At 37.8% G+C, this 14,203-nt stretch overlaps 1 protein-coding gene across 4 annotated transcripts in view; it reads right to left on the bottom strand.

Annotated features, from left to right (window-relative positions):
* NNT (nicotinamide nucleotide transhydrogenase) overlaps positions 1-14,203 on the bottom strand; it is a 47,478-nt gene that overhangs the window by 16,618 nt on the left and 16,657 nt on the right. For all 4 annotated transcript variants that reach the window (XM_075020434.1, XM_075020436.1, XM_075020435.1 and 1 more), the window contains 9 exons: positions 13,078-13,231; positions 12,022-12,183; positions 11,111-11,221; positions 10,194-10,339; positions 9,056-9,251; positions 8,197-8,430; positions 6,090-6,250; positions 5,180-5,359; positions 771-930 (listed from right to left, as the gene is read on the bottom strand). In XM_075020434.1, the coding sequence (XP_074876535.1) occupies positions 771-930; positions 5,180-5,359; positions 6,090-6,250; positions 8,197-8,430; positions 9,056-9,251; positions 10,194-10,339; positions 11,111-11,221; positions 12,022-12,183; positions 13,078-13,231 (1,504 nt within the window). The remainder of the gene's footprint in view (positions 1-770; positions 931-5,179; positions 5,360-6,089; positions 6,251-8,196; positions 8,431-9,055; positions 9,252-10,193; positions 10,340-11,110; positions 11,222-12,021; positions 12,184-13,077; positions 13,232-14,203) is intronic.

The following is a 14,203-nucleotide window of genomic DNA, read 5'->3' as shown; positions in this document are numbered from 1 at the left end:
CTTCCCAAATTAGAACCCTGCCTCACTGATGTTTTCATTTAAGCTGAAGCAAAATGAAAGACAAGTTTGGTTTTTAGCATTCTTCTCATTCTAACACTAAAATAAATTTAACACAGTAGTTGTTTTTCTTCAACTGAATGGCACAAGTCTTGAGCTATTCCCTACCTGACCTCTCCTAACAGGGAATGTGCTATTGAACCAATGAGGCTACAGCCGACATAATAGTTTCAGACAACGCAGGGTTTTGGTTTCCAGTATTTATTGTACACTAAGTTTTAGATGTTTTTCTGACTTTTTTTTTTTAATACAACAATGCAGAATTGAGCAAGGAAATGAGAAGTGTAAATAAAATCCTCTCTTTCAGTAACTTAACAGATTATTTTTTTATTGGTACCACGGGTACTGTGGTAGTGCTTGGAAACTCACACCACAACAGCTGTACACAAAATTAACCATAAACATAGTTTACAAAAGACAGTCTTTGTCCTGAAGAATTTAAAATATAAATAAATAGGACAAAGTTTGAAGAGACACACACAAGGAAAAATAAACTGGTACACATCTACACAGAGGAATGATGACTGACATGGGAACAAAACCAGATCCCACAGATCCAGTCAACATTTGACATGCTGCTGCTATGTTGCAACTGCAAGACAGGCTACAGTTTTTTGGTTTGGGTTTTTGTTTGCTTGGATTTCCTTTTTTTTTTTTTTTTTTAAATAATACATCCTCTGAACATCTTGCTGTATGAGTCAAGAGTGTCATACCTGGAGTAATAATAATATTATTGGCTTCCTTTATCATTTCAATTGCATTGTCCACATTGATTTCTGTGTGGGTTCCAGTAATTTCCATGGGCTTCCCACCAGCTGTTGACGTGGTGCCATAGCCCCCTAGAATCACATTTGCAAGGGAACGGTTCATAGCCTGAAAGACAACAGGTTTTTGGTCAGCTAAAGATGAAATCCAAAAATAAAGGAGATGAGATGTCCACTAAGAAAACTTCTGAAAATATTAAAGCCTTCCTGACAATAGTCTTTATCTGCTGGTTTTGCCTGCTTACAACTCAAAACAGGCTCCTTAAAATAGAGACACAGATTAACACAACAATAGCCAAACATCAGCTCCCTAATGCATTATATTACACATGTAATGAGAGAGAATCAGCATCTCCTCAAGACAGAGAACAAAGCAAAACAAATAGCAAATATTGTTCTCTTTTTGTTCTTAAAAGGGAGGGATATAAACAAATGCATATTTGATGACAGATTTTTTTTTTTTTTTACATACATATATACACATACATACAATTTTTGCCAGATATTTTCTTAAGTTCTTGAGCAATTCAACATGCAAGCACAGAACTCCTATATGACAGCATGGTAACCACGTAGCTCTTACAGGTAGTACATAAGCAAAGCTCCTACAGCATCAGGACAGGAAAGAACACAACAAAGCTAAGTAGGCATACAAAACTAACCAAATGCTAACTCAAAACAAATTATAACAAACTGAAGGGGGCCATTAACTAACTGGCTGAGCATCAAAGGGGAACAAGAGAGCTTACAACTAGGAGGTTTTAAGACGAGAACATATCCTGGAAATTTGGCTCTATTGGATACATAGCCAGGAAAAGCCACCGGCTAAATGCTTTCACCAGCATGTCTCCTTGTGAGTGTGGTCCCAAAGCAGTATCTGGCAATACCTGAAAGTAGGCAAAACTTGTAATTGCAGTAAACAAAACTTTAGAAGCAGTAAAGGAACAGGATAAATTGCTTCTTTAATTAAACATGTGTGCCATACATCTGCTGTGCTAGCTCAGAAACCACAGCAAAATTTAAGAACGGATCTGGAAAGGCACACATACAAGTGAGAGGAAACACCCACACAGAAGTATGCTTCCAAGTGTCCATTTTCCACAGACACTTCAAACCATGAAACTCCATAGGTTTTTTTGCTATAGCCTAAGAAGATATGCCACGCTGTGAAATTCATCATCTAGCAAATAAGCACAACACAGATGTTAGAAGAACTTCTGTTTTTCCTCATAAATCATCACCGTAAGGAAGGTGCACAAATGCAACGAAATCAGCATCTTTCTACTGTCTGCAGTAGGCAGAGTTCATATCCTCTAAGAACACACTGCCTCTGATGCAGTATCACAATATTAAACTAGCAAACAGAAAAACAGATTACTTGGTATATTACAGCAGTTAAGTGTCAGGTAAGACAGCCTAGACAGACGAATACTCTCTCCAGATGTTGCACACACTAAGCTTACGAGAAGCAAAGCACTTTTTACGTATATCTAAACCAAAAGACAACAGTAACACCAGGCCAAAGGAAAAAAAAGTTCAAATATTATTACAAATTTGAGAATCCACACAAAGGAAGCAGGAGATTGAAGCACCTTTGCCTGGTTCTGCACCAAAGAGCCAAGGAAAGAAGAGGGAAGTCTGGCAAAAAAAGGATGTGGTACAGAAGGCTTCATAATGAGCCAAGACCTCATCAGGCAACAATTAACCAATGCAGCTAAGACCTACTCGGCACACAGGGACAGCATGGAAACTCTGCTATAGCCTCTTTCACCTTCTTTACCACCACAGACCACAAACACGAATAAAAGTGCCCACTTTACCATTCACACGCAGATAATCCAACCACCACCAAGAAGCGCTCTATGCTATGCATACACAGGTGATACTGGCCAGGACCTTATGCTGGGAAAACCCAGGGAAAACCAAACACCCGATCCCTGAGAACTCCAAGTCCTTCCACTGCGCCCACAGAAACTGGACAGCTAGTACAGGTGATAGACCAGCAAACAATTTACAAGACTTAACACTATTTGTCCCTCCTCTTGCTCTGTTTCATCACCCCAATTAATGGTTCCTCTTTGACCTGAAGCATCTTCCCCATCCCTAAGCATACTGATGCTAATACTACTGTTGCAATCATCAAGTACTCACTGGGGGGGGGGGTGGGGGGGGGTAGTACATGCTAATACAATGTTCTGAAGATGACAGGTTTTGTTAGTGTTTTAAAAGAAGTCACAATTCACAGGATGAGTGAACAGTAGAGGCCTTTGCTTTTTTGTTTTGAAGTTAAATTCTTTGTCCTTAACTCACCCTACTGATAGGCACGAAAGAGGGATGGGTGGAAAATCAAGCAGATAGGAGTGCAAAAACTTAACTGCTTATCTGAATAAATGTTGGCCAATTTTATCAGCTCAAGATTTAAGAAATTAGCTGGATAGGTTTTGGATAATTAAGCTACGGTTTTATCACAAAAAGTAATTAGAAATATTGTAAAAAGAAGGTTTCAACCATCAAGATCTTTCCACAAACACCTTCTTGTCTGTACTAGATAAGCTTCAGTAAATATAGTGCTTCGGATGGAAGTCATACTGGAGGAGGGGGCCGGGGGGAAGAGAGAGGGGAAAACTGTTGCTTCATTAGCACAGGTTGCAGCAGCCAAATGCTAAGTTTATTGAAACTCTTGAGCATTTTTTCTCCTGAAATGCAGCTTCAAGACAATGATAGTGAATCACCTGATTATAACAATGCTTTTCAAAGTAATGATTTCCATTAAAGGAAGTAAAACAGAAAAGAAAATGCTGGGCTAGAAACAAGTTATTCTACTTATTGTGCAGAAATTACACAAAATAATTTTTATTTTACTGGCTGATAAACTTTAATTGTCTAAGCTTACATAAAGTAGCACAAGATTTCTAGAATACTACCTCAACAACTAAACTTCCTGAAATTTGAGAAATACATAGAGGAAAGCCACTCTGTCACTGCATAACTATTTTGCTAATTACTTCCCCAGGCTTCCTATTCACCTAGATTCCTCAACCAACAGATGCAAGCATCTCAAAACTCTTGAGTGCTGAGAGGAGCTAGCAATAAAATAAAAAAAAAAAAAGGAAGAGGGCACTAAAAGAAAAATGAAAGTATAGAATGACTATGACCACTGGTAAATATGTACCCAACAGATCATGTTTTTACCAAGACTTAGAATAAATTGAACTTTAAAGAACATACTTTTCATAGCTGTATTGCCCATAAGCATCATCTTTCTACTAATATGGACTAAATCGCTGACTGTATACAACTATATAAGTTTATATACAAAAGATGTCCCATGAGCCACAAAATCTGATTTCCTTTTGATAAGGAAATAAAACATGTTCAAGAAAGAACAAGATTCTTTAAAATTCATGCTTGGGATTGCTCATTTGAACTCACCTCCATGAAGCTGCACAAAAATACTTTAAGATTTTCAGAAATGGTTCCTCAAAAGAGATGGAAATGAATAGTACTGGACATTCCTGACATGGTAAAACACTATTTATCAGCAGAGATAAAGTAAAAGACAACAGCCAGGGCTGACCACAGGAAAACATCAGGACAGAACAGCAACAATGATCACAACACAAGAACACAAAAGCAGATGTGAAACAGAATAACACAACAGAGAATCAGGAGGTTGGCAGCTGTTGCACCGTGAACAGTTTTTTAAGTCATTACCTCTCCATCTTTGAAAACAAAAATGAGACAGACACGGCAAAACAAGAGACTTCTGTACAAATGTTCCAGAGAAAAATAAGACCATTACTAATAATGCAATATGATTTACACAGAGTTGAAGCTCGTCTGCTCTGAGAGACACAGTTATCAGCAATACATTAACGCAAGCCTGCTGCCACCCTGTGGTACTTCATAGTAGCTGCTCTGAAGAAAGTAGCACACTTTCCTACACGTCAAAAAATAAATTTAAATTACTCTCTAATCGAACTGAACACTTTTTTAAAGGAACTCACTGCTTAAAAGTATCTCCTGCTGATATTTTTTAGATTTAGCTTAAATTTAACAACACTGCAGAGTGATATGACTTAAAAAAACCGCTGAGCACAAGTAAGCATACCTAATTGAGCCCAGATTCAAAAACTCTATGCCCAAGTAAATGCAAAGGCTTTCCTCAGTTTTGAAGTATGTGTCTCTCCAAACCAAAGAGAGATGACTGACATCTAGTCCAACAGTTTCAATCAAGAATTTTCTAGTCTGTAAACACCCAGCAGTTTGGTCTTCCAATTGCTTATCTTCCTGGCAAACATATCATATAAGGTTTTTCATTACTTGGAAAACAAGCAGAATTTCTGCTGACTTCTTACCACACACATGATGTAAGAGAGGATGGCCCCAGAGGAGCCAATAAGTGCACCAACAATGGTCAGCAAGTTGTTGTTCAGTAGGAAGCCCTCAGCACACAAAGCCCATCCAGAGTAACTGTTCAGGACAGTAATAACTACAGGCATGTCAGCACCTCCAATAGCTGCTGTTAAAGTGACACCCTGGAAAAGAAAAGAAAATACTTCAGTGTAAGCTACGACTAAGGAGAACATGCAGAGAAGTCAGTCTGCCTGCAGCACTGAAAAATAAATATCAAGTAACTTAACCTATTCAAGCATTTTCTATGTATGAGACATCAAGCTGTGGCCTGAGGATTGGACTTACGATTCTGCCTTTTGAGAGAGGACAGGACAGCACTCCACTGTCCTCATCCTGTGCTTAGTCACGTATTTTTACTCACAAAAATATCCTATCAGCTCCACGGAACTGTTCATACCATTAAAGGATTCACACTAAGCAGTCTTTGCAAGACTTACTTTACACAATGGTAATATGCAGGGCAAATTTTGCAATAGCCGGTGAGTGAATGGGGGAAGTTACACATAGGGATAATCTTATGAAGTTATCATGATAACCTGTAGATCCAGTGCTCTTAAGTATTTTAAGGATAAACTTACAAGAAAGTCCTTTAAAATATCAGTTTGTCATATAAAAGGCTCCATTAAGCTGCAAAAAGTTAAGTATATACATACATGCCTGTTCTCTTGAACAGTTCTGGTTTACAGCTAAATTTAGTTAGTCACTCGCTATTTGCTACTGCAAGTTAGCATACAGGCACTATGATGATTGTGACTCAAGATGGTAAAATACAATCATTAAGAGGAAACTTGCAAAGCTGAAGAACAAACTGCTCGTTTAATTTGTTTCACCTCCTACAATTCCCCAGCTTACCATTATGGCTGAGAGAGCTGACACAGAACCTAAGCAAGTAATTCCTGTAGTGTAACTAGGATCAATCATGTACGGAACCATTCCACCAACACTGGCAGCCAGCAATCCTGCATTCAACGCATGTCGACCAGGCAAGAGCAGTGGTGCAGAATTCAGGATACCTGCAATCAAATGCATATTCAGAGACTAATACATACATGCAGGAGAGCCTGTCTCTTGCCTTCTGAGAAGACTGTATACCTCAGCAAAAGAAAATTTTCAAAAAGAAAAAGGGAGGGGCAGAAGATAAAACAAGTTAGTTGAAGCTGAGACCCTGCGCTGACTCAGTATTGCAACACATGCAAACTTACTCTAGATTCTCCAATACTCCTATTCATACTCATTTTAATTCCTAATCCCGCTGAAGCACTTCAGTATAATCACAAAAGTATCTCCTCCTCTTGAAAAGTCTTTAAAAAAAAAAAAACAACACAACAAACATACTTTGATTCTGTCCCCAAATCTTTGCACATTGTGTATGATGCTCTGTAATAGGAAGCCTTTAGCTGGAACCTCTTAGTGCAGGTATTATTTCAGTCTCTCAAAAGCTGTGTGCTTAGAAAAATATGACTATGCAGATAACCCCAAATATAAAACACTCCTGCTTTCAAATGCTCTAATTTCACTAGCACCCTCAGTCACACAGATTTCCCACAGCTTTGCACATAGGCAGAGACTTGAAAGGAAAACAGGGTTCAGTATCTGTGTGATTCAGTTTAGAAAGACAATTACATATTTATTTTCACCCTACCCTTTTTTCTTTTTCCAAAAAACATGGAAAAGACTAAAATAATGCAAGTTTATCTGTTACTTTTGGTGTAAGTAATTACTTACCGAGTGTCTCGTTTAAATTTAGCTGAATTCAAGGGAAAGATTGAACTGATGGTTTCAGGACTAGGAGTCAAAGTGTGTAACCTACTACCTCGAGTTCAATAGTATAGACAAGCTTATTATTTCCTATCATGCTGATATGAAAATGCAAGAGAGGGAAAAAAAAACCAAAAAAAACAGGACAATAGCCTGAAACAGGCAGTGAAGTTCACTGGGGACATGCACACAAACCACTGAACAGGTGGAAGGGATAAGATGGAGAAGAGGAAAAAAAAAACCAAGAAGAAATAAATGAGCAACTACTTAGCAGAAATACATCAGAAATACATACTACTGACAAATCCTTCAAAAGATTATTAGAGAAGACAGGTTTCCATCCATGTCATGCTTCCACCTTCAATGGCTGGTCTCAAACACTGAAGAAAGCAAACAGATGTTTCCCAAAGAAACTACTGCAAAGCTAGTAACAGGATTAGTAATAGGAATCTCTTAGCCGGAACTTCTTAGTACAGGTATTATCTCAGTCTCTCAAAAGCTGTGTGCTTACAAAACCAAAAATAAATGCAATAAAGAAACCTTCAGGTGCGTAAGAATCAGGAATTAGTGAGTATTTAATTTAGAAGGCATATTTACTAAAACAGTAAGAGGTATGGAGCATGGAGTTTGCACAGCAGGTAAATAGACAGTGAACTGAATGGTTTAAAGTGAGGCAGTCTCAACTGATACTGCAAGCTACCCACCTAAATGAAGCCTGCAATGCCAAGAACAAAATCCCACAAATATTAGCAGTGCCAAGTCCAGCAACACCAGGGTTTCAATTAAAATGTCTGCTCAAGAATATGAAGTTGTGACCGTAAAAGTTCAATAAAGTCAATTAGAGAAACAGTGTCAGGCCGTATCTTAACAACACTAAATCAACACTTATTTCTGGATAATATGAATTAAGGGACGCTTACATGACTTCGTAATTAATAGCAGTATTATGTCCAAGCAGTGAAGACAAACCTTTCATAACTAAACCTGTATACAAATTACACAGAATTAAAAAAAAAAAAAGTACACTTATAAGGATTAAACAAACAAATGTTTACCCAATGCAGAACACAAGGTTTCTTTCCAATTACACAGCAGTCTAAAGGCAGGGCTAAACCCTGGGTTTTAAAAAAAAAACAAACAAAAAAACAAAAAAAACCCCACCAATTTTTACAAATACTTGGTTCTGAATGGAAGGTCTCACCTTGCAGTTTTCCATAAGCAATAAGAGAGCCACTGAAAGTCACTCCACCAATGTACGTGCCAAGGTATGCCACAACCTTGGTGAGGTTTGCAGCTGGATCAGTAGCGAAATGAGGGTATTCAATCATATATTCTGCTACACAGGTGAGCACAGCAGCCAAACCAACCAAACTATGGAAAGCAGCCACTAGCTGAGGCAGATCTGTAATCTGGATGCGTTTAGCAATTGTCAAACCTATTGAGAATTGAAGACAGAAGTGAAGTCTTACAAAACACAACCAATCTGTGCAGGTAGAAATTAATGTATCATGGTTCACTGTGCAATGAATACATGCACACACCCCTGTTCCAATGGAAAGATTTGTTCTACACTAGAAATTGCTGTGGCTTTTCACTAAAAGCTACATAAGTGTATTTTGTGCAATGAGGATATCATGGAAATTAGGGAGAAGATTGAAGCATAACATGTTCTTAGAAGCCCCACTAAATATTAACAAATTCAACATTTTCTGTGACAAAAGCACAGTGTGAAAAAGGGAATTTGGCAGTATTCAATCAGGAAATGAATGGAAGTATGAAGTTGGGCAAGTTCATTCACCTCTGCATACCTAGTTTCCCCAACAGAGATGATGTGCTCCTGCTTTTCCACCAGTCTCCCCATTCTTTACCACATCCTGATGCATTAATAAAAGCCCTGGGACTTAAAATTCTTTGTTGACGTATTTGCAAAATAACATACACAAGCCATAAATGTAAGTTAGTCAATTCACCTGTGAGCTATGCAGTATTTGGTGTATATACAGCTTTCATAAATGCATGTATAGAGCATATAGTGTTAGTTTATAGTATCCTACACATACCTATAGTACCACCAAGTGCCATTGCACCTGACATCTGCGCCAACAATTCAGGTGAGGGTTTAAGGCCTCCAAGAGTTGCTGCTAAACCTCCTGCAACACCAATCATACCCAACGCATTTCCAAGTCGAGCTGTTCCTTGTGTGGACAGACCAGCCAGGGCACCAACACAGCATAAGCCTGAGCCCAGATACATGATCTTTAAAATAAGAAAAACATCAATATGCACACATGAAATGGAGACAAACTGCATAATTATTATAAAAATCTTTCTGATCATTATGCAAAAGGGCTGATTTTTCCAGAATGTGTGTAAGTCACAGTTCCTAACTGAAGTCAAAACTCCTGACTGTGAGAAACTGTTGTACAGGATGTGATTTTGCCCAATTAAAATGTGATACCTATTAAAACTGCTGCTCCACTTTATGACCTTGGTTTATCTGCACCATGAATGCTAAACTTGACTCAAGCCAATTTCGTCATCAGTTCAGAAACAAGTTTTCTTTAGTACAAACCCAAAGCTATACAGTCCTGTTCATTATTGGAACAGTTTCAGAATTTGCTTACGGCACATCTGAACTCCTGTTTTCAAAAGTATAAAAAAACACTTAAATAAACTGAGCTGTACATGGCATAAACGTATGTCTGGACTCACCTCCTCCAAACATAGAAGGCAATACACATTGATTTTTCTTACTATTAAAACAAATGCAAACAAAAGTTTACCATTAGAAGTACTATAGGTACAATCCCTCTACATCCCTGTGCTGAAATCTCATCTCATCCAGATGTCTACCTACTTTAACTGTCATGTCAAGTTGAATTTTCAGAAACATTTAAACTAAAGATTGATTTCTGTAGTTGCTCTAATATTTAAGCTGTCATTTAGGAAAACTGTCCAATAAACAACAAAGTACCTGCTGCTTTACAGCGAAAAAAAAACCACAAAACCAAAGCTTTTAAAAATTTGCAGATTCAGCATTTGAGGTATGATTGCAAGCTTAATCAACTTCAGAGTGGCCTTGTGGGAATACATAGCTGATAAAAAGACCATGGCTAATTTGCTGTTTACTCAGAGTAAGCAGTGAATAAGCATACCACTGTGAACAGTAGGCTAAGAGCCACAAAGTTATCTTCTTACCTGTTCAATATTATAGCCACCGCTGAGAGCAGCTGCATAGCCTCCTACAAATACACCACCAGGAAGCAGGTACAAGTAGTTGTATTCAGGAGGATCTGTGGGACGTTTGAACATATCCAGCATTCTCTGTGTAACTAGAAACCCACCTGGCCAAAGTAAAAGAACAATTTTACAAAATAAATTCTGAAACTAAGCATATGCCAAGCTATAAAAGAAACATTTGCTTAAACCATATTACTACACAAAGTTAGCAACCGACAGCAATAGCACATATGAAAAGCTAGTAATCTTGAAAACCACCAGGAAACAAAGCTGTAATGAGGGTGAGATCCTGTTGTCTTTTTTAACCTTTGGAGAAAACTCATAAAAGCAGGAGGTCAAAAGCCTGGAGGACTTGCTCTGGCTTCACACTCTACACTAACTGTAGGATACAGCTTAGTTTGTGACTGTGTCCTTTTCCTTATCTACTCTAGCAAAAAGCAGTATTTATAAGTCACATTGCTCACTTTCTTATCTCTTATTCATGAAGCTGGGACTTCTGAAGGTTAAGCAAGCAGAATTTTGTTCTATGCCACTAGTGTATTTTTCAAGCAGCAAAAGGAATACAAGGACAAATGCAATACCACCCTGGGATATACAGGAAAAGCTATTTCATATAATCAGCACCCAAAGGATACTGTAAAATAAAAATGCACTTTTAAGGGTTTCCCTATACACCACAGAGTGTGGAAACCAGATACAATAACTACTATGAAAATTGGGGGAGGGGGCTGGGAGGGATTTCTTTACTGATGGATGCTCTCAGATCCTATTCCCAGAATAGTATTTCTGGAATCTATACAATTAAAGAGCTAGAAGAAATAAAAGAATTACACAAGCGCTTTAAAGTCCCTCAGGAAAAACCCTAACATTCATACCTGCAATATTGACTGAAGAGATAAAGGCTGAAAGCACTGCTAGACTTTGAGGAGTGTTTTCAGGGAGATAGTTTCCTCCCATCAATACCAGCCCACCAACTGCAGTTAGTCCTATTTAAAAGAGAAAAAAGTGTTACTGAACCTTAAAACACTCTGTACCTATAGCAAGTTTCTTTTCAGCTGTCAAACAGATACCAGTCAACTCAAGTTTTGAGCCCTACTGTACGCATTACTATTTAAACAAAGACTACCATGGTCTTTTTCAGCAACACAAACATGTTTCAAAAGAAAACAAAATTAGTATATGAACATAGTTTTGACATACAGTGCCTCAAGCACACAGTCAGCTTCCAAGTACTTGTTCAACAAAAGAAGCTTTGCTTTTAACAAAGTAGATCACACTCATGACCTGTCACACACATACACAGACAGATATATAAAATCTTATGTAGTTATAGAGTTATGAATCTTACAGGTCACTTAAGAATTTTTTCTGCACCCCCCCCCAACACATAGTTTGACAAGCAGAAAAAAAGAACACAGAAAATATGAAAGACAAGTTATTTTCAGGGCAACATTTCGGAGAGATGGGAGGAAAGAAGTGTTCTATGAAAGGAGAGACTGCAGCACTCCAAGTAAAACAAACTTTAAAGCAAAAAGGTTAAGAGTGAAAAATTACTTATAAAGAGTAAAAATACAGAGCACCAGATTTGCCCTTGTTTTGAAAAAACATACTCTCAAAAAGAGTATGTTTCAGGTGTCCTTGCTATTTATGAAAGTAAACTCAGACATACAAAGTAGTACTAGGCTCTCTGGCATTTTAAAAGGCGTAGACTTCTGTCTGAAGTTTGAGTAAAAGGAGTTGTGCTTACTTCAAATAGAAAGTAAGCAGTTGTGTCACAGCTACTTACCTGAGATAGCATTAGTCACTGACATGAGTGGAGAGTGAAGAGCAGGAGTCACACCCCATACTGTATGGTACCCCACTATTCCAGCTAGGCCAAATGTCGTCACCATTTGTGTGAAAGCTGTATTAGGAGCTACAAGGCCCAGTCCTAACATGCCAGCTAAACCTAGAAGAAAAGCACAGCAAAACTTTTCTGTAACTTTAATGGTTCCTTAAATTTAAAATCTGTGCAACAGGAGTCCAGTATTGAACTAAAAGCAAAATGGAGTTTTGTGCATGGACTTGTTTCAAGAACAGCTGGATCATCTTTGTCAATCCCAAGGCTCTTTCAGTGCTAGTGTTTCTTTTACAATAGAAAATAAAACCATAAATATAATACACACATCTTTGTTATGCATGCAAACAAAGCAGCAAAGTTGGGTTTCTACACCAACACTGAATCCTGTCGCTCCTGTTCTATAGTAAAAACGTAGAAGAGTCACAATCACATTGAGATACTACTTGGAAGACTCTAAGTGTGCATATGAAGAACAGAGGTTAAAATTAAGAATTCTCATTTCATCAATTACTTCATGCAGAAGATTCTGATGCACGCAGAAACCACATGACAAGAAGAGCCAATATTTATTCATCAAGACAAATGTCCTAATATCAGTACTTCAGTAGATTGTGGACATTTAAATCTCATACATTAAAGTTTGAAGAAAGCAATAGCATTGAATTGATTCTGCTGCAAAGTATGGGCACGGTCCCTAGCAGGAGTCCTTCAGAATTTTAACTATTTTACTGATATTTAAATAAAGCCAAACACACATACATGCACACAGCATGAGTCAGCACTGTTTGAAATGTTAATACTTTTGGTTAAACTTCTAAAATTTTATTTTCTCTCTCAAAAGCAATTATTACACTACACTGATTTTGCACTAGGATTCACCAGCCAATCAACCTCTCTCCCAACTAGTTATTAAATTGAACAAGTATGATGAAGACTCCCTTAGAAGTATTAGTCAAATGAGGAGCACTCTACACTGATTCTCCAACTCTGGAAGTTACCTACCTGCTGTGTATATAGATGCACTAGTCATAGTTTTTCTAAAAGGTGTAATAGTAGCTGCTTTTTCTGCTTCCAGCTCTGCTACAGTCTTCTGCTTCACAGGGGGTCCTTGAGGAACATTATTTGGTGGAGGTGCTGGGAAAATCACCTTGCCATCCTGACAAGAGATATTTACAGTTATCCCTAACATGGCAGATGCTTTATAGTTAGAGGAGCCTACTCTTCTTAATCCTGCAACTCAGATAAGTCTTTAACATCCTACAGCCACACCACAGGAACACCTTCCTTTTCTGCATCAGCATAAGTTTGCATGGCTGGATGATCACTACAGTCAGACCAAGTTAACCATACTGGTTCACACATTTTTCAGACAAGATTTAGTATCAGTGTCCAAAAGCACCTGGCACAAACACAGCACAAGGCTTGAAAGCAGAAACCAAAACAAAAAGGTAAAGTTCCTTAACTAGAAAACACTTCTGCAAAAGAAAACAGGGTCTTGAAAATAGCAAAATCTGCTACAGATGTGAACTGTAATCAGAGCCTGCCTAGACCTTAGCTAGGTACCAAGTATGATGTCTCACATTTCTTGCTGTTCTCCAGGCCTCTGGAGGAATAACTGGTGGAGCTGTCAGACCTGAGCTGTACACACCACTTCAGTGGTCTGGAAGAGCTGAAGACAATGCAAGCCTCCTTCAGAGTAGATATCATAAGCACTATGAAATGTTGGCAACATTATACAACAAAACTCAACAGAAATTAATACCTCTTACCTAAACTGCAAATTATTGTTTCCTAATAGTTGCAGGAGCAGAGCCCATACATGCCCTAAGTTTGTATTTTATTATTTCCTGATAGAGCTTAAAGTATCCTACATATCCTAGTTCTACCAGTTTTTTCTGGAGTTACTCTTACAAGAATAGAAACATACTTATTTAAAAAAAAAAAAAAAACAAACAATAAAGGAATAATGTTTTTCTGGTCCTGTAGTAATGTTTCAAACATGTTTTAAATAACTACGCTTCTATCACATGAATAAAAAATGCAAATTTAATCATCATCTTATTTTTCAATAGTAGAATTAAGTATTTGTTTAACCATGACAAGACAACAAAAGCAAAGATGCTTCCCT

This window comes from Buteo buteo, chromosome Z (assembly GCF_964188355.1).
Source record: "Buteo buteo chromosome Z, bButBut1.hap1.1, whole genome shotgun sequence".
NCBI lineage: Eukaryota > Metazoa > Chordata > Aves > Accipitriformes > Accipitridae > Buteo > Buteo buteo.
Note: the sequence above shows the minus strand (reverse complement) of the source record. Positions and strands in the feature narration are given on the sequence as shown.